Source organism: Lithobates pipiens, unplaced genomic scaffold, assembly GCF_037356315.1.
Source record: "Lithobates pipiens isolate NorthernLeopardFrog02 unplaced genomic scaffold, aLitPip1_a1.2 Scaffold_8, whole genome shotgun sequence".
In the NCBI taxonomy this organism is placed as follows: domain Eukaryota; kingdom Metazoa; phylum Chordata; class Amphibia; order Anura; family Ranidae; genus Lithobates; species Lithobates pipiens.
The window spans coordinates 319,984,441-320,010,603 of NW_027507903.1; the positions used below are offsets into that span (position 1 = coordinate 319,984,441).

The 26,163-nt window shown below is 47.6% G+C and overlaps 1 protein-coding gene across 1 annotated transcript in view; it reads left to right on the forward strand.

Annotated features, from left to right (window-relative positions):
- The window catches only part of LOC143961386 (uncharacterized), a 111,888-nt gene that overhangs the window by 68,088 nt on the left and 17,637 nt on the right, over window positions 1–26,163 (forward strand). The window contains exons 4-7 of the mRNA XM_077470652.1: window positions 5,518–5,597; window positions 8,397–8,493; window positions 13,775–13,851; window positions 23,875–23,977. Of these exons, the coding sequence (XP_077326778.1) occupies window positions 5,518–5,597; window positions 8,397–8,493; window positions 13,775–13,851; window positions 23,875–23,977 (357 nt within the window). The remainder of the gene's footprint in view (window positions 1–5,517; window positions 5,598–8,396; window positions 8,494–13,774; window positions 13,852–23,874; window positions 23,978–26,163) is intronic.

Genomic DNA, 26,163 nt, shown 5'->3' on the forward strand with positions numbered 1-26,163 from the left:
CCGCGGCCTCTTCTTCCGACTTCGGGGGTCTTGTCCCCCTCTTCGGTTCTTCTGCCGGGCCACCGCGCCTTCTTCTAGCTCTTTTACAGGCGGTGGCCCGGTCTTCTGTCGCTGCCGCCTTCCGTTCTTCTCTTCTTCTTCTTCAGATGTTGCCTCGCCGAGTCCTCCGCTCACAATGACGGGGACCGGGCACGCGGCGACTTATATAGGGACAAGGGGTGGGGTCTTCGGTGGATGTCACATGGGTTCATGTCACATGGCGACAGTCCCAGCATCCTCCGGGACTGTGACATCGTAAGGGGGCGGGGTCACCATGTGACATGAACCCATGTGACATCCACCTGAAGACCCCGCCCCTTGTCTCTATATAAGTCGCTGCGTGCCCGGTCCCTGTCATTGTGAGCGGAGGACTCGGCGAGGCAACATCTGAAGAACGGAATGCCGCGGCGGCGACAGAAGAACACCGTCTGTAAAAGAGCTAGAAGAAGGCGTGGTGGCCTGGAAGAAGAACCGAAGAGGGGGACAAGACCCCCGAGGTCGGAAGAAGAGGCCGGCGGCGAGGAAGAAAGCCGGACTCCTCCGCTAGCAAAAGAGCTACAAGAAGATAGCGGAGGAGTCCGGCGAGAAGACCCCCGAAGACAGAAGACCCCCGGAGCTGTGCAATAAAGTATTTTATCTCGTGTGTTGTGTTTTTTTTGTACTTTTATTTTACAGGTGAATGGGTAGGGGTACATTGTACCCCATACTCATTCACATAGGGTGGGGGGCCGGTATCCGGGGGCCCCCTTATTAAAGGGGGCTTCCGGATTCCGATAAGCCCGCAGACCCCGACAACCAACGGCCAGGGTTGTCGGGAAGAGGCCCTTGTCCTCATCAACATGGGGACAAGGTGCTTTGGGGTGGGGGGGCCACGCTGCCCCCCCTTCCCCAAGGCACCCCCCATGTTGAGGGCACGCGGCCTGGTACGGCTCGGGAGGGGGGGAGCTCGCTCGCCCCCCCTTTCCTGGCCGGCCGGGTAGCGTGCTCAGACAAGGGTCTGTTGTGGACTTGGGGGGGACCCCACGCCGATTTTTTCCGTAGTTGGGGTTCCCCTTTAAGTCCATACCAGGTGGCGGGGCCAGCGATGTCTCCTTTGCGGGCCCCGCCTACCTGGAGACGCGCTCGAAATGAGCGGACTTTCCTCCGCGTGTGTGGGCGAGTCCGTTCATTTCAAAAGTAGGGCGGATAGTACGGCGGACTTAGTACGCCGTATTAGTCCGCTCAAAAAGTGCTGTGTGTGGGCAAGTAGCCCGTTCGGAAAGTCCGACAGACAGTCTGGCGGGAAGTCCGCCAGACTAAGTACGTCGGACAGACGGCTACGTGTGTACGCGGCTTTACAGACACCAACAAATCCCACTTCCTACACTCCATTTGGGAATCCAAACCCTTACCACCTAGCATAACGCCATATGAAGATTGGTGTGGCCAGCTTACAGAGCAGGAAGGGGGGAGGGGATCTCGTTGATATACGAGTCACTATCTGTAGAGCCCTCTAAAACAACCTGTATGTTGGTTTGGGAAAGTGAGCTCAAACAGGAATGGGAGCTGGACGAATGGCACAGAGTGATCACATGGTCAAATCGAGGTATACTCAACGTATCTCTGATGGAGGCAGACCTAAAAATTCTAACTAGATGGTACTTGGTTCCCGCTAGACTGGCAAAATTTATATCCTTCAACTTCCCCCCTTTGTTTTAGAGGTTGCAATCACACGGGCACCATGATTCATATTTGGTGGGAATGTCCAAAACTAAGAGGGTTCTGGAATAGGATCTTTGCAATCATCAGAAAGACAATGGATTTGTCTGTCCCTATGTCCCCCCACATAACACTGCTGAACTTCCCAATAGAAAAAGCCTATAAAAGTAAAAGGAGCCTTGTTCACTTTATCCTTCTAGGAGCTAAAATTACGATAGCAAAAGCATGGAAGAAGTCCACGGTTTCCAGTGACCAGGCCAAATGAAAAATATCTTGGATCATGGCTCAGGAAAAAATGATTAGTATCCTACAAGATACTGTTCAAAAATTTGAGGCCATTTGGGAACCTTGGGCAGATTACATGCACATACCCTTAACATCTACGTAGGAATTGGATAAAGCAATCTTGGTAGAACATTCCGGAAGGACATCTCATTCCTCCTTCTATGCATCTTCTTTCTTTTCTATCCCCTTTTTCCTTTCTCTCTCCCTTTATTTTTTATTCCTTAATACCACCTTTACTAAAATATTACCTGGTTAGGTGAGTAGCAGGCTTTAGAAGGTAACATCCCCGCTAGTTTAAATAGCATTTGATCTGTGGGTTGGATGTGCCGCTCCCCTTTCCATGACACAGCTTGTACCCATTTGGGGTGTGCGGAGAGGGGTATCAATGACTCTGTATTTTGTCTGAAAAACTTTAATAAAAAACGATTGAAACTAAAAAAAATATATATATATTTAACGTGCATCATGCCACCACCAGATGTACTCACATTATATTACACTTTTTGTCCCTTACATGGACCAGGAAATATTACTTGGTCTAAACGATCTTATCCTCCACAGCCTGGGTAGAACCGCCTCTTCTCCTACTACTACTACTACCTACTGTACTTCCGCCTGTAAGGTGTTAAAGTGAGTGCATGATTGTTTAATAAAAGTAATAAACTGTATAAAGCACTATTTTGTCTGCATGGTTTGGGGTGGAGGTGACAGAGGCAGCAATTTCACCCAGGCTGTGGAGGATAATATCGTTTGTACTGAGGAATATGCCATGGTCCATCTAATGCCGCGTACACACGAGCGGAATGTCCGACAGAAAAAGTCAGACGGAAGATTTTCATCATATATTCTGATCGGGTGTATGCCTCATCTGACTTTTTTTTTTTTTTTTTCGAACATTCTGACGGACGGAGAAATAGAACAAGTTTTAAGTATTTCCGACGGAACCAATTCCTAGCAGGAAAACCGCTCATCTGTATGCTGTTCCGATGAACCAAAAACGACGCATGCTCTGAAGCAAGTACGAGATGGAGGCTATTGAACTTCCTCTTTCTAGTCCTGTTGTACGTCACTGCGTTCTTGACAATCGGACTTTGGTGTGATTGTGTGTATGCAAGACTGTTTCAGTGGAACTTCTTCGGGAAAACCTTCAGAGTTTATTCCGACGGAATTAGGGACAAAAGGTGTTTTTTGGCCACACGTGAGGTCAAGAATCTAAGGTGAGAGTACATCTGGTGGTGGCTTGATGCATGTTATCATAAGAAAGCAGGGAAGGTGGAGCACATTATCAAGGCAAATGGCAAGATACATATGAATAAATTTGGATTTCAATAGGACTGCATGATTTAAGACTAGTGCTGCACTAATTATATTTATTTTATGTATTTGTTGACAAGTATGGTAGTCATATAGAGTGTTTAGCGTTTGGCATTATGAAAACATATTTTTTCTTTTTGTCTGTGTTGTACTACTTTAGATTTAATTTCTATTGGTTCACATTTTTCCCTCTATAGCAGCTCGCAAAGGGATATTTTGTATTTTTATATGCAACATCCAGGAAGTGGGCTTAAATCTGGGGGCCGTATATGTGTTCATGTGTTTGGCCTGGGAGCGTGCTCGGTGACAGTCCAGGTTTTTACTAACAATCAAGACTCGAGGGAACTGGATCCTGATCACATGATCGCTGTGATAGCCTCTGATTGGCTGTCAAAGTGATTATTTACTCTGTAGCCTGCCCCTGTGTTGAAGAGGGTAAACAACACAACCTCTAGAGTACGTTTATCAAACAAAAGGCCCGCAGGCCGAATCTGACCCGCAAGACTATTTAATGTGGCTGTTGCACCCAGAGGGGAGGGGGGGGGTGTCAGATGTGAACAGCCTGCGAAGGAGATGACACAGTGCATTGCACACACCTAAACTAAGGCTCTTTCACACCATACGTGCATGAAAACGGATGAGTACTGAAGAGAAAACCGCACAGATTTTACTTGCAGAGACATCAGTTTCACATCAGTTTTCATGCATGTTGACATCAATTTTGAGGCGCGTCAGTTATGTGCCCTATTCACACCATTGTTGATGTCTTGTCAGTTTTCCCGTGCAGAAAACTGCATAGACGTTGTAGATCTGCATGTTGTGGTGTGAACAGGGCACATAGAGAGCTTTTTCTTTTGTCCCCTTGCAGAGCGCAGCAGAAAAACTGACTTCTCTACACCATGGTGTGAATGAGACCTTACTTTTAGTGGCATTATATATATCAGTAAGTGGCAGTTTGTGTCAGTGTCCCTGTCAATTAGTGGCATTGTAAGTGGTCGTTTGTTTTAGGCAAGAAAAAAGTTTTATATTGAGTGTCAGTACAAATGTTAGTGTCAGTGCCTTTGAAGCCGATCTCTACTCACATCGGCTCCAACGATGCAGCATTCCCCAGCCCGCCCTGGCCACTAACATCTTCAGGCAGCCGGCTGGATCTCAATCGCCGGCTGCTGTCATTGGCAGGGTAAGGATGATGTCACACATGCGTGGGAGTTCCATCAGATCCAGCATTGTTGAATTTGTACAGTGAGCTCCACGGCTCATTCTACAGGCAGGTAAATAACTTTATTGCTGAAGAGACAAAGCATGTCTCTTTTGCATTAAAATTCCTGTCTGTTCACCCATCTTTAATTCTGGCCTTATAGTGGAAGTAAACCCACTTTTTTAACTTTTACCTACAGGAAAGCCTATAATAAGGCTTACCTGTAGGTAAAAAAAATATCTCCTAAACCTGTACGGTTTAGGAGATATTCCCCTCGGTATGCGCCGCTGACTGCAGCGGCGCATGCGCACAAGGGGGTTCTCTCCGCGAAAATCCGGCAGCGCTCGTCCGGCCGGATTTAAATCTCCCGCGCGCATGCGCGGGAGTGACGATATCGCGGCTCCGGCCACTCACAGCGCCGGAGCCGCGATACCCGGAAGAGACGCCGAGGGAGCATGTCGGCTTCCTCGGCGTGGATCGGGCGAGATGTCGGGGCCTCGTTCTAAGGTAAGTATTTCATAATGAGCTAGTATGCGGTGCATACTAGCTCATTATGCCTTTTGCTTTGCAGGTTTTTAAAAAAAAAAAAATGCGGGTTTACTACCGCTTTAAGTTCCACTTTTTTTCCTTGACCCTACTACAGGCAGAAAGGACTAATCACACACATACGTGGTATTTCCATGATTTTCAGGAGTAGGATAAGTTTATTTTGCAGGTTTTTGGTGGTCGTACATGGTAAAGGCATAAAAATATACAGCTAAGTTAAAAAAAATAAGTTTCTTGACAAAGAAGGAATAAATTCATTAATTGAATTTGACGGTCCAAGTTTTAATACTTAATAAATCTGGAACTGAGAAACACTAGCAGTTTTGTAATTTTTAGTTTAGTGTGAGGTCTTTGATTTTAGAATATTCTTCCCAAAGTAATTATATAAGACAAATATATGTATATTGTTTCATAATGATATGGAATTTCATTTTCAGGTAGCCTGAATTCTAATAATCCTGTCCAACCTGACAAAGTTTCTGTAAAGAAAAGATTGTTTTTACCTGCATCAAAGAAGGTAGTTGGAATATTTAGAAAAGCTGTGTTTTCCCCTTGTTTATACAAATATTCTGTTTTTTGTTAATTACAGTATATGATAACATTCAGTCAGTTAGGAAAGTTTAATTAGCTAGCATTATTCATTTAACACTGTGGAACACACATTCACGCCAGCTCCACATTTATGTGTTTGCTGACGTGCATTTTGCAGTTGCACCACATTGTACAAATGGGAGACATCTACAAATGAATTGGCTGTCCTAACACAACACGTTAACGTGTAAAATGCTAAATATGGCCTGTTTTAAAGGGAGTCAGTTATTTTTTAGGAATAACTTTTATTGCTCTTTCGTTGAGAAGCACATCACTTCTCTTCAGGAGAAACTGCTAAATTGCCTTCTACAGCATTCACACACAAATCCTCGATGCTCAGGAGAAAAACTTCAAAATATTATCCAGATGGTACCGTGACCCAGTCACACTGAGTCGGATCTTCCCTAATTATTTGGATCTTTGCTGGCGCTGTCATGGAGCAAGGGACACATAGCTACATATCTGGGAGTGGGACCGTATCCGTCCTTTTTGGAAACGGGTCTACCAAGTATATAACGAAATATATAATGAGTCTCTCACCCCCTCTCCTAAGATAGCACTCCTATCTATTCTACTAGGCTTGATTAGGTCCCAAAAATCAAATCTTCTCAGATTTTTTTCCTATCAGCTGCCCAGCAACTCATTCCCCGATGTTGAAAGGCTCCTGTTTCCCCTTCTGTAAATGCTTGGGTGGTCCTCATGAAAGACTTCATGCTTAAGGAGGAAAGGCAAGCCAAAGAAATGGACACTTGGGACAAACTTAATAAATTGTGGTACATATGATAGGTTGTGCTTCTACATGAAGCCTTCCCTCTTGCTCCCTTTTTTGACTTCTTTGTTCCCCTCTATTCAGAATTGCTATCTAGAAATAATATGCTTTCTGCAATTTACACCATACCAACTTGGTCTTGATTTAATTTGTACTTGGTTTAATCTGTTTTTCACAGTTTTTTTTTTTTTTTCCTCTTCCTCCTTCTCTTTTTTACTTTGGTTCACTTTATTTGGACTTCATTGTTGTATTTGTGAAACCATTTTGTACTATGATGAAAATCCTTACCCCCCCCCCCCCCCCCTATTTTTTTTCTGTCTCTGTACCCCAAATTGTTCTGATTTATTATTTTTATTTTTTGATGAAAATAAATAAAATGCATATTTAACCTAAATTTCCTTTTACAGGAAGATTGGGCGCTAGGCATAAAGATCTCATTCCTGGAGGTCTCTTCAGTCAGTGACCCAGTGCCGGTTTGCCAATTCTGTGAGACTGGTGATTTCACTGTCCTGTCTATAAGCAGATCTTTAGGAGATACCTCATAGAATAGCATGCATTAGATCTTTGGCGTATTTAGGAAGGTCCGCTGGCGGGATATTGTCAGGGACCCCCCTAAGCTTAACATTATTCCGTTGCGAGCGTTCTTCCAAATCTGATAACTTGGTCCGGACCCATTCCTGTTCTACCTTGACATCCTCATATGCATCAATCAGCTCATTCACCGTGTCAGTACATTCTGCCATGCCTTGCTCAATATAGGTGACCCTATGGTCCATAGATTGCATGTCTGAGGTGAATTTATGAAACAGTGAGGATAGGTCTGTGACCAGGGATGTCTGCAGGGAGAGGAGCATCTCTTTTAGAGTAGTGTCCATAACTGGCTGTCCTGTAGTGGGAAAGGATGCCATTGAGGAATGCAGGGCCTGGTTTGATTGCAGCGGGTTAAAGGCCTGGGTCTCAATTATCTGCTGAGGTGGCTGCTGAAGCGGAGCATCCATCCCCATTCTAGCTTTGGCGGGGCTGCTAGTAAGGGGGTCAACACCCAGATCTTGTGTGGGGGATGTGGGATGAGCAGTGGTGTCCATTGCCCCCTGGTTCTCACCTGGTGGATCTGTGGTATTTGAGCGGTGCATCACATTACCGCCGCCATCTTGGAATCCCCTCAGCTGTGTCTCCGGCGGGAACATGAAAGAAGTCAGCGTTTGTGTTCTCCCAGCCGCTTGCATGACATGTTCGGTAGAGGGTCTGCTTGTCCCCAGTGGTATGTGGAGTCTAAGTTACCGTCCGTGGTGGGCTGTAATCGCTTTAAATGTCTCCCTCGCTGAGGAGCTGTCTCTCTCTAAGCGTCCATCAGCCTTGGTGGTTAGCCACGCCCCCCTCTAACATGCATTTTGACTTTCACTTATATTGATTTCCTCAAAGACCCTGTGAAAAGTGACCCACATGGTAAAGGGTGTAACTTCCTGTTCAAGCCTTCCACTCTTTTTGGGCCTAGATATGAGCTGAGCTTTTCAAACTTCTCTGCCTCAGATAACACATTGTTGCTTTTGATCTTCTAAGAGACTGCATCTCACCATCTGTTGTGGTAGTTGTCATCCAGCTGACTGCCCCTGCAGCCCAAAATTGTGAGCATGGTCTTCTATCTTGATCATTAAGTACCTCATATGTAATATGTTGTAGCAATTGGTGCCATACCTGTGAATTTTCCTTTCCCCAATATTATAGTGTGCAGAACCTTTTTGCCCCTATTATTGTGTTGCACAAGCCCATTATACTGCTTTCTTGTCTGTGTGTACTGAGCGATGGCCACATATAGAAATTACCTGTTTAATCCAAAATATATTTGGTGTTAAAAATATGGTAAGTAAAAGCAACAGTTCCAAAGACACGTTTAAATCTGCTCTTTATATGGGATTGGTGATAATCCAGTGTTTTACTTTTTATTTGTATACCTAGAAAGAATCACAACTACTGGTTAAACTAGATGTGAAAAGAAATAACCGAATGCATCAGCTTATTGAGAAAAATAATGATAAATGTCCAGCTGCATCAGGTAAAACAATCTTTAAAATGTGCTGTTTTGAGCTTCTGTGTATCTGTTTTGTTGAAAAAAAAAAAAAAAAAGCTGTTATCACAAGCGTTATAAATTGTGCATTTAAAGAGGAGCTTCAGTTTGATTTTATTTTCAAGTCCGCAGCTACAAGTACCACAGCTGCTGACTTTTAAAAATCGGGTACTAACAAGTGCCTGGAGTCCAGCGCTCTCTTCCCATAGCTGATTTTTCTTATGCTGCGGGTTGCCAACACCATCATTTTGGATATAGGAATATGCTGTGGCTTCCTGAGGAACTACAGCTGACTTCCCACTGTGCATGCGCAAGCTCACGCAGCTCTTTGTGAATGACATGTCCCAAGAGGCTGCGGGAGGGGAAGGGGCAGAACAAGGGATGCCATCCTTGCTTAGGTGAGGATTGCCGAAAAATCAGTACACGCAACCCCCTCCCAAAAAAAAAGAAAAGCTGTAAAAGGGATCGAACCAATGGGATATAACTTTTGGTGTTTTTAGCTTTGCTTTAAGTTGTAGTCACAATTATGCATATCATAACAGAGCACCTTGGGTTTTGGGTTTTGGGGCTTTCCAGGAAACTAGTAATGAACTAAATAGGAGCCTCTATGGCTAATGAGACAGTTTTACCATCGTGCAAGAAGCTACGGGTCAGGGGCGGGCTGAGCTGGGGGGCAGGGATGCAATTGTCCCCTGGGCTGCTCTGATATGCTGTGGCAAAGGCTGCTGTGCCGTCAAGAGCACACATGCGCAGATCTTGAGCTGGCCGAGTCCAGTACTGTGATCCAGCGATGTCTTCATGTCAGGGCTGACAGTCTGTATTACACAGCACAGCCTCGTCCAGCCCCTCCCTCCTCCACACCATTGGCTGGCAGAGGCTGGACCTGCTTCTTTCCCCGCCCACACTCTGGGGCAGCCCCTGTGCGGTCTGTGAAGAGGATGTGCGGGGTGGGAAAGTTCAATCTGAGCAGTCGGCTGGAATCCAGTGAGGCTCCTGGGAGGCTGGGACCATCCAAGTAAGTGAGCTCCTCCCCCTCTCTCTGCAGCCAAAGAGTTTTTTTTCTAGCAGCCTGAGCAGTACCTCCTAGGTGGTATGATGTGGGCTCACACTGGCATTCTGCGGTTTGGCTGCAGTGCTGGTGTCCTGGCAGTCTTCCTGCGTGTTGTCCCTGGTCCCATAGAGGCTGCACATTTTTACTGCATGTTCTGAAAGTGCACAAAACGTCCTGCATGCTGCATCTTTGGTGCAATTCCAGAAAATGCAGCAAATATGTGCACCCTAAAAGAAGTCAGAGGGAAGTCTGGGGGACTGTGAAAGCCGCCAGTACACCCGCACTGCAGCAACTAAAGGCTTGTATTCACTTGCAGTCACTCCTCTAAAAAGTGATCCATGCTCAGGTCAATTTTCAGAGGCATTTGACAGGCAGTGAGGAGTTGATATTACATTTCATCCCTGCATGTTTTAACCCTCTAAATGCTAATCCCTACAGGTAATGATACGGTTCACTTTGAACTCTACCTCATAGCCATTACTCTCTGTAGGCATTAGATGTGCTCTCAACTTATTGTCTGCACATCTAATATCGAAGGGTACTTTCACACTGGGACGGTGTGAGTAGTAGTGGTAAAGCGCTGCTCGTTTTAGCGGCGCTAGCGGAGCACTTTTAACCCCCACTAGCAGCTCAAGAAAGGGTTAAAACCGCCTGTGTTGCTCATTTCAGTGGGCAGGGCACCTCTCCCAAACCGCCCCAATAATGCTGCTTGCAGGACTATTCAGAATGTCCTACAAGCGCACCGCCACAGTGTGAGAGCACTCAGGGGCTTTCACACTGGGGTGGCATGAGAGGCAGTTTACAGGCGCTATTTTTAGCACTAAAACGCCTGTAAATTGCCTTCAGTGTGAAAGGAGCCTAAAAAGAGTTCTGGAAATAAGGTGGAGTTGAAAGTGAATTTCTACACCTAAGTGGCGCCCCCCTTTCAGAAGATTTGAGGATATTATTAAACAGAGACTGGTGGACTTAGGCCACCATACACAGATTGAAATTCTGCCTGTTCAGCAGAAATTTCAATCAATCTATGTGCAGACTGGTTGCACAGAATTCAATCTATTAACTGACAATACAACCAGCTTGTCTTTATTTATTTTTTTGCGATCACTGCTGGCTGCTAAGCTGCCGGCAGCGATCACTGTATTCTGATGGCTTGAAAACTTTTACCTCAGAGCACACACCCACGCACGGCTCTTATGGATGCTTAGTAAATCAAGTGCCAGGCTTCCCTAGCATTACACCTGTGTGACTGCGACCAAGTCTGGGCACAAGCTAGCACAGGCTCCTGGAAACACAGGAGGGTGGCCAGTAAGAGGAGAGCTGGAATATGACATTACTTGCCTCATATTCCTGCCACTCCTAAACCTGCTCCACTGCAGCACCAGGCCCACGATGCCCTGTATCTGGCTGGTGCTCCGGTGTGCACCTGCATGTGCTTTTTTCACTACCCACAATTGACACAGGAGGAGCCTGCACCCTGGTGAATCTGGTGGTCATGCCAGGGAGAAAGCAGGATTTGCGTCTTTAGCCTACTGAACTCGCTGAGACTCTCGGCTACTCTGCTTGCTTGGCTTGCCCAGTGGTGTGGTGCTCACTCACCAGAGAAGCTCCAGACTCCACAGGTAGCACTTAGTGTGGCGGCAGTGACAGCACAGTCTTTAGTCTTCATCTTCCTGAAGTCTTATTGGTCTTTGTACAGGGTGTGGGGAAGGGGCAAGCTCTTTTTCTCAGTCTCTCTGGCGGCAATCATGCAGTCTCTCTCTGAGAGACTGCTCCAAAATGATTGCCCCCACAGGGAGTGACCGCTTCACACTGCCTGCACAGAGCGTGACCGCTTCACACTGCCTGCACAGAGCGTGACCGCTTCACACTGCCTGCACAGAGAGTGACCGCTTCACACTGCCTGCACAGAGCGTGACCGCTTCACACTGCCTGCACAGAGAGTGACCGCTTCACACTGCCTGCACAGAGAGTGACCGCTTCACACTGCCTGCACAGAGAGTGACCGCTTCACACTGCCTGCACAGAGAGTGACCGCTTCACACTGCCCGCACAGAGAGTGACCGCTTCACACTGCCCGCACAGAGAGTGACCGCTTCACACTGCCCGCACAGAGAGTGACCGCTTCACACTGCCCGCACAGAGAGTGACCGCTTCACACTGCCCGCACAGAGAGTGACCGCTTCACACTGCCCGCACAGAGAGTGACCGCTTCACACTGCCCGCACAGAGAGTGACCGCTTCACACTGCCCGCACAGAGAGTGACCGCTTCACACTGCCCGCACAGAGAGTGTCAAGCAGTCACTCTGGCTGTGCAGGCAGTGTCAAGCAGTCACTCTGGCTGTGCAGGCAGTGTCAAGCAGTCTCTCTGGCTGTGCAGGCAGTGTCAAGCAGTCTCTCTGGCTGTGCAGGCAGTGTCAAGCAGTCTCTCTGGCTGTGCAGGCAGTGTCAAGCAGTCTCTCTGGCTGTGCAGGCAGTGTCAAGCAGTCTCTCTGGCTGTGCAGGCAGTGTCAAGCAGTCTCTCTGGCTGTGCAGGCAGTGTCAAGCAGTCTCTCTGGCTGTGCAGGCAGTGTCAAGCAGTCTCTCTGGCTGTGCAGGCAGTGTCAAGCAGTCTCTCTGGCTGTGCAGGCAGTGTCAAGCAGTCTCTTTGGCTGTGCAGGCAGTGTCAAGCAGTCTCTCTGGCTGTGCAGGCAGTGTCAAGCAGTCTCTCTGGCTGTGCAGGCAGTGTCGAGCAGTCTCTCTCTCTCTCTGGGGCAGTGTCGAGCAGTCTCTCTCTCTCTCTGGGGCAATGTGGAGCAGTCTCTCTCTCTCTCTGGGGCAATGTGGAGCAGTCTCTCTCTCTCTCTGGGGCAATGTGGAGCAGTCTCTCTCTCTCTCTGGGGCAATGTGGAGCAGTCTCTCTCTCTCTCTGGGGCAATGTGGAGCAGTCTCTCTCTCTCTCTCTCTGGGGCAATGTGGAGCAGTCTCTCTCTCTCTCTCTCTCTCTCTCTCTCTCTCTCTGGGGCAATGTGGAGCAGTCTCTCTCTCTCTCTCTCTCTCTCTCTCTCTCTCTGGGGCAATGTGGAGCAGTCTCTCTCTCTCTCTCTCTCTCTCTCTGGGGCAATGTGGAGCAGTCTCTCTCTCTCTCTCTCTCTCTGGGGCAATGTGGAGCAGTCTCTCTCTCTCTCTCTCTCTCTGGGGCAATGTGGAGCAGTCTCTCTCTCTGGGGCAATGTGGAGCAGTCTCCCTCCCTCTCTGTATGGGGAATGTGGTGTAGATGGATGGTGAGCTGATTCGGGGGTTCAATGGACCACTTGACTGGACTTGCCCCCCCAGGCCTAAGGCTGCCAGCCCTCCCCTGCTACGAGTACACCACTCATTCAAAATACTCCTGAACAATGCAATAAATATTTACTAAGCTGCCAGATTCCAGCTGTCATTTTAGGGTATAACCATTTGCGTTAAAAGTCTAGAGTCTGACATGCTGTATATTGCTCATTCTGTCTAATAACTGTAATGGGAATGTAGCTATTTCCACTTTGGTTTCCTGTCTCTGCAGGATTCCTTTAACATGCCTTCCGTAGTACTGTGGGTTACGAACAAAGTATTGACAATTCTGACACTGCTAGTGGGCATTATTAGTTGTGGAGTAACTTTGTTACCCATTCAGTAATGTCCACATAGAATAACTGACTGGCTATGTGGGCTGTGGTAATACAACAGAGATCTCAACCGTCACTGTCCACTGGGCTGCTCATCAAATCATTAGCATCCCATGTAACCATGGACATTTAGTTCAGTGAGCCACATATCAATCTGGAAAAAATCAAATGGGTCTAATGGGACACTTCTCCCGGGATCCAGCCATAGCAAGAATCCCAGCTGCTTCCCTATGACATTGCAGGTGGTGTAATATACGATTTCTGCACTTTGATTTGTAAGTAACTCTGAGTGTCTACTGTTCGTGGGGAGAGAAACAAGTTTATGTAATAGAGCATTGATGCTGGAGTCCTACTTTAAGCCAGTTTGATGACTATGTGAGAAATGACACCGGTTCTGCATCCAGAGACGTTGATACATGAAGCACACTAGTAAATAAAGGGGAACTCTCCTCTCCCATGTCAAAGCCCTCTTCTTTTCTCTAACTTTCACACTGATTGAATCTGATTATGTTCAGAATATTCTGCTAACAATAATTAAATATACATGAGTGTATCATTTCATAAAGATATTTTTTTCAGGTAGCCTGAAGTTTGCTATTCGTGACAAACATGACAAAGTTCTTAAAAAGAGGAGATTGACATCTACATCAAAGAAGGTAGCTGGAATATTTAGTCTGTGGTTTCTTATACAAAGTTCAGTTTATAGTTAGAGGAGGTCCAGCCTAGATGAAACAAATTAAAAGTCAGCAGCTACAATTACTGTAGCTGCTAACTTTTAATTTGGGGCACTTACCTGTCCAGGGAGCCCTAGATGTCAGCATCCCAGCCGATCTTCGTTTTCCCTCCCGTGTGCTGCTGCTGCCATTCCTGTTAAGGAAACCAGGCAGTGAAGACTTTTGGCTTCACTCCTGGTTCCCTACTGCGCATGCACAAAGCGCTGCATTTTCCAATTGGCCTGGCGGCAGAGGGAAAGAGGAGGGAGGCCGAACTTCCGGGAGATCGGGCCGCAGCCCATCTACAAAAGTGGGGAAAGGGACCTGTCAAAAAACAGGTCCCCTGTTCCCCCCTCTCCCCCCAGAAAGGTGCCAAATTTGTCCCTGGAGGAGGGGAGGAAGCATACAAGCGAGAGTTCCCCTTTTGGGTGGAATTTCGCTTTAATTATGTCAGAAAATCCAAACAGCTAGGAAATTTAAATGAGGATTTTGTATTCTTAACGAACTGACACTAATAGGTTTTTTTGTACTCCGCTGTAAAATACCTTTTCTCTTACCTTCACCTACTGACACAGCTCCTCTCTTAGACCATTGGGTTGTTGCGCCACCTTCAGGAGAGGACTAGGCATAACATGTAATAATAAAACTAGAATTTTCTAGTTCCGCCCAAGGGGCGGTCCCTTAGGTAACAACCCCACAGCCTGCATTGCAGCTTCAGTTTTTTTCTGCTAGTGAAGGACCTAGGAACCCTGTGGGCCCATCGGTCTGTGTTTTTTTTTTTTTTTTTTCTGCAGAAGCTTTGCTTTTTGAGCAAGATTAAAGATCCTGTGATCTGCTATCAACAGCCGGCTGGGTGACAGGCTGGATACTCTTATCCTTGTAGTCTTTCCAGCCTGGCCAGCTATCGTGTGCAGGCCAGAGCTCCACGCTGGGTCGGCCACGGCATGCCTCAGCTCCAGAGGTGGTCGGTGAACGTAATTGCTCCGGGGCACACACATGACCGGGCTACTGATGTCTACATCACAGTGTGCCGGCCCAGCAGCCACCCAGTACTGATAGGAGAGTGGGTCTGTGATGGAATGTCTCTCCCAGCTCTGAAGGACTGGTAAGTACAGCTCTCCCTGCCTCGGTGGGGCTGAGCACCTGGGCATAACCTGGGAGGTCGATTCGAAGGTCCCTTACCTCCCTCTCTTCTCTCCTTATCTTTCTTCCCCCCTTCCCTGTGGGGGATGCTGCATGGCTGCTGAGCAGTGTGTGTTCCATAGACAGGGGCTCTCCGGGGGGCTCTCACCTTGGGGGGGGGGCTGCGCTGGCTGGCTGTGTCCTGGATGTGTATAGGTGTCTCCACGAAGGTGTCTGGAGGGTTTGTCTGTTGATCGCTGCAGTGCTGTTTCACTACCATTTCTCTGCTTGTTTTTCACTGTCCCTCATGGTATACAGTGCTTGGCGCCCATTTTTGGTGTGACCAAGGAGCAGCTTGCTCTGTGACCATTTTCCTGTAGTTCGGCGGCCATTTTTCCAGTGATTATGTCCTTTATACTGGACGCTCTGCGGCCATTTTCTTGAAGCCTGAACACGTTTTTGGTCAGTTTCAGCACCATTCAGAGCAGCTCTGCACAGCGCGGTGTGGTCTCCTATGCACCTGGGAGCTGACACAGGACACAGCGCAGAACCAGTCAGGGTGGTGAGTCCTGTGGGAAAGAGCCCCTCAGCCAGCAGCAGTTAGGAGGGTGGGACCATCACTGTGCTAAGTGCCCAATAGGTTGCAGACAGGGTAGGGTCAACATGGCTTCAGAAACTGGTGTTTCTTCCCCCGAAATCCAGGCAATTGCAACCGGTTCACCTGCAGACAGTGCAGTGCCTCTGGACGCTTTGTCGGTGGTCCTTAATTCGTCCATTGCCAAGAAGGAGGCGGTGCGTGGGTGCAAAGGTGGTATAAAAACTGCACCTCCCCCCGTGCTCTGGGGAGAGCTCTGACGCATGACTCGGGCCCTGCTGAGGCTGGTGACCCCTGTTCTGTTGTTTCAGATGACGCTGACCAGGACGAATCGGACAGTGACAAAGCGCTTGTTGGAGCACTTATCACAGCTATGCGTGATACCCTGAAAATTCAGGAGCCAGCATATCCCTCTGCTGATGTAGCGGTCCCTTTTGGGTCCGGTAAGCCAGCCCGTTCACCCGTATCTGACTTATTTCGATAAGTTAATTTACATGGAATGGGGTCAACCGCAACTGACATTTTCAGTCCCCAAATACATGGCGGTGCGTTACCCCTTTGGGGAGAGCCTTCTCAAAAAGTGGTCGGCTCCTCCGGTCGTGGACCCCCCAGTATCCAGGTTAAACAAAGTAACCGTGATCCCGGTAGAGGGGACTCCTGCCTTTAAGGACCCCACGGACAGGAAGGCCGAGGCAGTGGCTCGTTCCTTGTTTACGGTTGTGGGGTCGACTATGCGACCAGTACTGACATCCGCACTTGTGTGACAGACACTCACTGAGTGGGCAAAACTTTTGCACCGCAAATAGGGAGAGCAACAGGCCTCCCCTATCTGCATGGAACTAGCAGACCAATTAGTGCAAGGCCTTAAGTACATTTGTGACATGGCCCTGGATACTCTCTCTCTGTTGTCCAGGGCTTCAGTGTCAGTGGTGCTGAGGCACCTGATTTGGCTAAAATGCTGGTCTGCTGACCAGGCATCTAAGAAAGCCCTGATGGAGCTTCCCTTCCTTGGCTCCTCTTTGGAGCCTCATTGGATGACATTATAAAAAATGCTACAGGTGGTAAGAGTACACTACTCCCACAGGCCAGGAAGGCTAAGGAGCCACGCCGTAGGCAAGTGCCCTCATTTTCCGCTAACAAACTGCTTTTTTGTCCGCCCGGGGCTTCGGCGAAGCACCCCTAGCCCAGCAGGGTGGGGGGTTGCCTTGGGGAGTTTGCAGCCCGGTGGGCCTCTCGGTTGTCTGACCAATGGGTCTGCGATCAGATTTCCTCAGGCTACAAGATAGAGTTCCTCTCTTGGCCTCAAAACAGATTCTTCCCCTCCAGCATGCTCGTACTCCCGGATCGCCGGGAAGCCCGATTGGGGGCAGTAAGGGACCTGCTGAGTCGCGGTGTGATAGTACCTGTCGGAACGTTTCCAGGGGTTCTACTCAAAACTGTTTGTGGTCCCCAAAAAGGAAGGGGTAGTCCAATATTGGACCTAAAAGCCCTCAATTACTCTGTAAAAGTAGAGGTTCAGAATGAAATCAGTCCGCTTAGTAGTCGCTGCACTCCATCAAGGGGACACCCTGGCGTCTTTGGACATCCAGGATGTGTACCTGCCCATACCTATATGCCTTCGGCATCAGAGGTTTCTGCGATTTGCAGTTGGGGAAGCCCACCACCAGTTTGTGGCTCTCCCTTTTTGGTTTGGCTTCAGCCCCCCGAGTCTTTACCAAGGTATTGGCTCCTGTTCTGGCATTGCTGTGGTAACGCGGGGTCGCGATCGTGGGTTACCTAGACAATCTCCTCCTGAGAGCTTCTTCCACCCCAGAGTTAGAGGAGGGTGTGGCGATCACCATGCAGACCCTGCAGGAATTTGGGTGGCTGTTAAACCTAAAGTCGGTAATTGTACCGATTCAGTGCTTGGAGTACCTAGGCTTACTGCTGGACTCCATGGAAGTGAGGGTTTCTCCCTTCAGACAAGCTGCAGACTCTCAGAGCTGCGGTAAAACTGCTGATGAACTGCGGGTGGTCGTCACTGCGCTTCTGCATGCGAGTCCTGGGACTTATGGTGGCTTGGTCCGAGGCAATACCATACGCCCAGTTTCACACCAGAGTCCTGCAGAAGGAGATTTTGACAAAATGGGACAAATCTCCGTTGTCCCTGGATCGGCAGATTCAGGTGAGCCAGTTAGTCCCGGATTCTCTGATCTGGTGGCTGAGGTCCCCGGCACTTCGGTCTGGGAAGTCGTTCCTACCTCTGAAATGGACAGTGATCACAACGGACGCCAACATAACCGGCTGGGGTGGAGTAATGGGAGTTCAGTCGACCCAGGGCCTCTGGTCGGTGGAGGAATCCAAGTTGTCGATCAATCTGCTCGAGCTGAGAGTGATCAGGCTATGCCTCTCCACATGATTGATAAGACTTCGGGGGCATCTGCTCAGGATCCAGTCAGACAATGCCATGGTGGTGGCATACGTCAATCGTCAAGGAGGAACAAGAAGCTCCGCCGCCGCACGGGAGGTCGCTCACATCCTTCAGTGGGCAGAGCGACATGTATCGGCCCTGTCAGCCATTTACATCCTGGGAGTGGAGAACTGGCAGGTGGACTATCTAAGTCACCAGTTGCTGGACCCAGGAGAATGGGAGTTGCATCCGGAGGTGTCCAGGCTACTGTGCCTGCGATGGGGCACACCAGATGTGGATCTTCTGGCCTCCCGTCTCAGTCGGAAGGTGTCGAGATTCCTGTCCAGGACAAGAGATCCTTGGGCAGACGCATCAGACGCGCTGGTGGCTCCTTGGGATCAGTACCAGCTGATCTATGCCTTTCCTCCGCTGAAACTGTTACCACGTCTGCTCCGCAGAGTGGAGGCCGAGGGGATTCCAGTAATACTGATTGCCCCAGATTGGCCCCAGCATCCCTGGTACTCAGACCTAGGGCACCTGGTGTCAGACGCCCCTTGGCGACTGCTGTTACGAGAAGACCTTCTGTCTCAAGGTCCGATTCTCCATCCTGCTTTACCATCACTGGTTTTAACGGCATGGCTATTGAGAGCCAGGTGTTGAGGAACCGGGGTCTTTCGGACTCGTTGATCCCAACTATGCTGAGAGCATGGAAATCTTCTTCCCGGAAGATATATCATCGTACCTGGAAGGCCTACATCTCCATGTGCGAGGAGAAAGGATGGCGTCCGCTCTCCTTTTCTATATCCAGGATCCTGCTATTTCTACAGCAAGGTGTAGACCAGAAATTGGCTATAAGCACCATTAAAGGACAAATATCAGATTTGGCTGCCTTTTTTTTCAGCGACCCCTGGTGTCTCACTCTCTAGTGAGCACTTTTGTTCAAGGGGTCAGACATGTAGTTCCTCTGGTCCACCGTTACCCCCGTGGGATTTGAACCTGGTGTTACCAGCACTTCAAAAACCGCCATTTGAAAATATCGGAGAGATCCCTCTGTTGACTCTTTCCCAGAAAGTGGTCTTTCTAGTGGCCACTACTTTGGCCAGGAGGGTTTCCGAACTGGCGGCCTTGTCTTGCAAGTTGCCCTATCTGGTTATCCACAAGGATAAGTTGGTGTTGCATCTGCAACCTTGTTTTCTGCCGAAGGTGGTTTCAGCATTTCACATCAATGAAGACATTGTGTTACCATCTGTGTCCTAAGCCGACACATCCTAAGGAGGTGGCCCTTCATGCCCTGGATGTGGTTCGGGCTCTGAGGGTGTATTTGTCTGCTACGGCTCCCTTTTGGAAGTCAGTCTCGTTTTGTTTCGGTGGCTGGTCCAAAAAAAGGCATGGCGGTCTCGTCGGCCACCATTTCCAGGTGGATCAGACAGATTGTAGTACAGGCCTACGCCTTGAAGGGGCAGGTGCCCCCCTTTCCGGTCACGGCCCACTCCACAAGGGCAATCGGAACGTCTTGGGCCTTCCAACATCAAACGTCTGTCGCTCAAGTGTGTAAAGCGGCAACTTGGTTGTCCACACTTTTACAAAATTCTACAAGGTAGATGTCAGTGCATCGGCTGATGCCTGTTTTGGCCGCAAAGTTTTGCAGGTGACTGTATAATTGCAATTGCACTTACATTTTTCCTGTTTTTTTGGTAAAAATGCAGTAACTTTAAGTAATGCACTGTTACCGCAGTTCTGGTGCGGTTTGGAGGTAGTGCCTCTCAGTTGAGGAGCACCCTGTTTTTTTGTGGGTAAAAAGTTTTTGTTATTCCCACATACTTTCGTTTTTGTGTGTAAAGTTTATACTAGTTCCCACATGCCATTGTGGGTAAAGTTTTATGCTGTTTTCCCACCCCTCGTTTTGGCAGTGCTTGGGGATGTCCCAATGGTCTGAGAGGAGCTGTGTCAGTCGGTGAACGTAAGAGAAAATAGGATTTTTTGTACTCACCGTAAAATCCTTTTCTCTGTAGTTCCCGCCTGAAACGGCACCCGCCCCTCCTATTTTTTCTTTGCGTTATACTGCTTGTTGACATACTGAAGTTGCAATGCAGGCTGTGGGGTTGTTACCTAAGGGACCGCCCCTTGGGCGGAACTAGAAAGTTCTAGTTTTATTATTACATTTTAACATGTTATGCCTAGTCCTCTCCTGAAGGTGGCGTAACAACCCAATGATCTAAGAGAGGAGCTGTGCCAGTCGGGAAACTACAGAGAAAAAGGATTTTATGGTGAGTACAAAAAATCCTATTTTTTCAAATACATTGAGGGACACGGTCTTTTACTTTTGGGTATACTGCTGCAAACAGTAGGATTGGACATGGGCAAACGAAAAATCAGCAGGTCAACCCAGTATGAAGCCTCCCACTACCAGCATGCCTCAGTTATGTAGCAATCAGTACTGAGTACATGATCAAAAAAGTGTGGCGAGTCCTGTGTCCCTCAGTGGACTCAAAAATGCCCAAGAAACAACTAAACATTTTGGGACTGACTGAAGCTCAAAGAACCACCAAATAGACCTTAAGCCCGAAGCTGGCATCAGATGAGGCTGCAACCTTTACCTGGTTGAACAAAACATGAGAACAGAAGACCAGATGGCAACCCTGCTTCACAAACCAAATCTTGATGCCAGAAGAATAAAAGACTCATAACCAGCAACGTATGCCTTAACAATGAAGGGAGCCAATTGACCCCATGACTAAGCGCTGGGAGAGCGCAGTCAAACACGTTGGAACCGTGGCCTGGTCAGAGTCCAGGCTGAGGTTGCCACTCCATCCATTCAATGCAGCAGGACACCATAGATGTGCGACTTCCAGGGGTTACCCTCCCTTCCTTGCAGGTATAGACTCTCCAGTGGAAGGCTCGCAGGCGTGCTTAAAACTCTAAGGCCAGAGCCAGTCAAAAACTAGTGAATTGGTCCACAAAGTCTTGCCTGTAGTAGACCCCAGCTGGCAAACCAGGGAACTTGGGCCCAACCTCCACGACTAAGAAGGACTCTTAGGACCAGATACATCATATAATAATATAATAACAGAGTTCTGCCACTTTTCAAAGAACATGGAACAAACATTCCCAGATTCATTAGTGCAGTGGAATAGGGTTACCCACCACAGCAGGACTGTCCTCTCTGTCTAGATAAAGACATGATGTGGTCCCATAGTATAGTAAGCAAATTTAAGCTCAGGGTATAAGGCAAGAACATGAACATGAGCTCTGGGTGATCAATCTAATCGGCCTAATTACATAGTGAGCCATCAGGGACATGGCAAACACTGAAGCCATACTCTGACTCTAGACCTGAAATGCCCTCGGCAGCTAACTTGTTACAAGCTCTTTGTGCAGAACTCAGTGCCCATAGGTCACTTCCAGGCTCGGCCTGCAACTTCGGGCCCAATGAGCTCTAGAGACTTTTGCACTGCAAAAGCTAGATTAGGGAAGGAATAGCTGCAATCATTCCGATCAACTGTAGAGAAGACTTCTGACTCAAGAAAAATTAAGAAAAAATGCTAGCAAAAAAAAAAATTGCCTAGTGTTTAACAGCAAAGCCAAAAAAAATACTCTTCCTCCAAGGACACCAACAGTCATGCTGGTAGTAGGATGGGTTATCCTGGGCTGACCTTAAGCTTTTTTTGTTTGCCAGTATCCAGCTCCTGTAAGAGAAAGTATGCAAATGCAAGGATGCTGATTTTGTTTTACAAAAGATAATGGTGGTTATTTATGAAAGGCAAATCCACTTTGCACTACAAGTGCAAAGTGCACTTGGAAGTGCAGTCGCTGTAAATCTGAGAGGTCGATCTGAAATGAGGGGAAGCTCTGCTGATTTTATCGTCCAATCATGTGCAAGCTAAAATGCTGTTTTTTTTTGTTTTTTTTTTTCCTTGCATGTCCCCCCGGATCTACAGCAACTGCAGTTTCAAGTGCAGTTTGCACTTGTAGTGCAAAGTGGATTTTCCTTTCGTAAATAACTTCCAATGTGGCCAATCAGAATTATTATTATTTTAAGACAAAAATTGAAAACTGTAACCTACATACAGTGTACTATAGGAAAATTAAAAGACTTGCCAGGTTTTATACTATTGTCTATTAGTTATGTCAGCATTTGTACCAACTCGTTCTGCATTCCCACAATGCGTAAACATGCAAGGGTTATAACCATTTAAAATACGCAGATGAAGTTAAGTGGACCTTAACCCAATTTATTACCTGTTTCTCAAAACCGTTACCGTCAAGGCATGCAGTGAATAACTGTCACAAATGCTTGTGCTCTCAATCAAACTGTCAAGCCATCAAATGGTTGATGTCATAACTGATCACATGGGCAGCTCCATAGCAACTGAAAATCAAACATAGGCTAACAATGTGCATCCTTGCCTGTAAGGGAAGGGGAGGATTTAGTTCTGTTTTAAACACAAGCTTGTGCAGTGTGAAAAGGTACCGTATTTAATGGCGTATAATATGCACTTTTTTGCCCTGGAAATGGGAGGAAATCGTGGGTGCGTGTTATACGCCGACAACGTACCTCAGAGAGGAAGGAGGGGGACGAGTCCTGCCAGAAATCACTGAGCTGTCATCTCCTCTTTGCTTGGCTATCACTCAGCTCAAACTAGTCGCCTCCACCACCAGCATTGGACCAGTGTTCTGTCTATCACAGGAGCTGGTCCATTGCCAATGGCAGAGGCGGGACTGTGTATGTGACTGCCGACTGAGATCTGAGTAAACAGATGACTGCTCGTGGTTTCTTATGAGAGATGGTGAGCTGCATTGATGGGGCAGATGGGCACAGAACAAGCTGCAGATGGGCACTAATCAGGCTGAACTGATTCTCATTGACCATTATTTAACTTGAAAGTAGTTTTTTTTTTGTTTTTGTTTTGTTTTTTAGTTTTTTTTTCCCCTGAAACTTCCCTCTTAAATTGGAGTGCTTGTTATATGCCAGTGTGTATTATACGCCGATTAAATACGATAATTCTAACTTACAAGTAACATTTTCAAGACTTATTTAGTTTGCAATAGAAAAAAGCAATGGTTAAATGCCCAGTCTTCTTTTTTTTTTTTTTTTTTTTGGCATCTGTGACCCATTGTCACAGAATACCCGATCAGTAGGTACAACACGAAGTGAGAGGAAATATTTTCAATGTGAGAGAAATGCCTGCTTAGAGAGTTGCCACTTAAAAAATAACCTCATTGGAAGATTTCCTCTTCATTTCTGGTTTGGTGACTTTCCAAAATGTTGGATTTTTCCCTATATATCCTGGTGAAAAGTGACCATCAGAACACATAAAGGGTGTGCATATCACCAACAGTGACACAGACAGCAATAAAAACCCTCTTCTTTTTTTTTTTTTTTTTTTTTTCATAAACATGGTGATGTAAAGTGTCAAAACTAGTTTTTGAGGTATATAGTATGCATTAGTAGCAACATTATCATATTTCAGTGCCATTGCACAGGGCAAGCAAGTATGACATGTTTATAATGTTAAGAGAAAAACATTTGAGGGCTTATAATCACTTTAAAGATGACTGAGCAGTCTCCTTTGCAACTTTCTAATACACACTACACTGCAGGGTTCATCCATTTTGGCTTCAGAGGTTGCAGCATGAGAATAATCAAACGCAATTGCAAGGGAAATATTTTCTATAGGTTCTACTTATGTATAATTTATATATATAATTTGACTAAACAGCCTAATTGAATTATTCTGCCATCATTGTACAGATGGCAAGAATAAACCACTGTTTCCAAAGACACTTCTGTTTTTCACCTGTTTGCTCTTCAGTGTGGTTGATGATAGCAGTGCACTCAATTTACTATCTTTGTATCCAGCAAAAGAACCAAGACATTGTAATGGACCTTATTAAACAGAATGTGCTGGAAAATGAACGGCTTAGATTGAAGTTTCAACAGCACTGCAAGAAAAATAGTGAATGTAAGTGTTAAGGTACCTCAACTGTTACATTGTTTGTTTTTAGAACATTAAGTTAATGAGCCTAAATTGACAGTGAATCCATGAAATGCCTACAGTAAAGGCTGGTCAGTGCTTTGGTTTAAAACCTTTTATTTTTATGTAATCTAAAATTGCAGGTTAAAAATAGTGCATATATGCACACTTGCAAAGCTGTGTCTTTGTATATTTTCTAGAAGGTCTCAGGTTGCAGTGCAGACATGTCAGCAGGATGTGAAATTTTCTATAACTTTTCTATAGCTCCTTTTGCTGCTCAGCTCAAAGGCCATATGCTTTCCACCTTTTTAGTATGTCATTATGATCCCACATTTATGTAAAGGGCAGAGACCCTCACTGCATAGAACAGTGTCACTTGGGGGGTGGCTGGATGCTGAGCAGACTGGCTGTGTGAGCTTATCGCTCCTCCAGACCCGGTGTGAATTCCGCTCCAACTGGGGGACATCTTTGCCATTAATGGGTAAGCCGCACTCCACACGGTCCCAGAAGCAGGGGGTTCGGCTTCACAGCCTCCCCCCTTGGTACAGCCGATCTACGCCTTCCTTGAGCCACTCTTGGGCCTGCTGCTCTAGGAGGTGGCAAAGATGGCGCCATCACGATCCCTGCAGCAGCCTCCGCTTAATAGGGTTCCCGACTCAGACATGGAGTACCTGCAGCGGCATCAAGTGTCCAGACCCACCAGCCCTCAGTCAAGAAACCCTGGAACACCCTCTGCTCCTCTCACCCAGCTTCCAGCCTCTGGAGCCGCACTCACCAGCTTGCGTGGAGCCTGGTCAACCATATTAGGCAGACCCAAGGGATGACAAGGCCGAGACTCTCTCCAGGTGAGCCCTCTATCATTATCAAGGGCCTCTGCAGGGACTCCGACAGATCACAGCTCTCCCCTGAGCACCCCACTATTGTTTTGGGACCCGGCTACTCCTCCGTGCCACCTTTCTTACCGCTGCCACGGATGGGATCTCTACTGCCTAGGCTGGCCAGCGCCTCAAGCTCGCCCAAGAGCCCAGCGTTCTTGGGAAGCAAGTATCTCTCGCCATATCAAGTCCCACCTCTCCCTCTCTGTGGCCTGGCAGTCCCTCAGAGGAGGCTCCTGCTAGACCTTTGACCCTGCTGCAGTTAGCTCAACCACAGGAGTTGTGTGAACGGTAGGACTCTTTCTCCATCCTACTACTGGGTCTGCTTGGCACCCCGCACAGACTTCCCCTGTTCTCTCTGCAGAGGAACTTTCTTTATGGCGGGAACAGTTACTTGCTGCCCACTAAAGAGGACTTTAAGCAACTGATTATGGATGTTAAAGAAGCTTGTCGGTGTGAGATCAAGTCCCTTCAAAATAATTTTCCAAAACGACTTTCAGGACAGCCACCCGAGAGATTATTGCTCCACCTCCCAAAAGGAAACACCTCCTCCATCAGTGCTTTTAAAAGGAAACCCTCCACGCAGCCTCAATTTTTTGTGTTTCCTCCAACTGGGAGGAACACCTCCGGTGGGAACAATGATCTCTTAGGCTGGTCCTTAGAGTGGGTAGGCTCTCACCTGTTTTTTTCTTTGGGGCTGGTCCTCCCATCTGCTTCCCATTGGGGACGGTGCCATGGGCTCTCTTCAGTGCTCTGGGAGAGTCAGTATGCCGGTTGTCCTCTCCCCTATTTTTTCTTGAAGAGCTGGCGGCCGCATGGTTTGCATCGCGGGAGTAGGCGGCCGCCATCGTTCTGGTGGCCAGGAGAGCCTTCGGCCACATCCTCCGGGGAAGAGGAGGTAGAGAGGAGGGCCAACTTATTTCCGGGTCGGCACAGCAGCGATTTTGAATCCCAGGACCGGCGGTGACTGATACCACTCGTCTGCTGAGCCAGCGATGGATAGCGATGCAGACAAGGGGGCAAGCCAATGCACCAGCAAGGTGAAGGTAGGAGCAGTGTCTCTCAATGGTCTAGATCCTTTTTGCTCCTGTGGGGGGGGGGAGTGATCACCCCCCCCCTCCCAGGGGTCAGTTTGCCTTGTAGGCTTGGTTATTGTGTGGGGTGTAGGGGGCGTTGGCTTGCTTGGGCACTGGGAATCATGTGGTTTTCCCTTGTTGCACCTGGGTGTCATCTGTATTAGTATCTGGAGTTTAAATGGTGTGGTTTGTTTTTTCTTGTCTCTTTTCTGTTTGTTTAGGC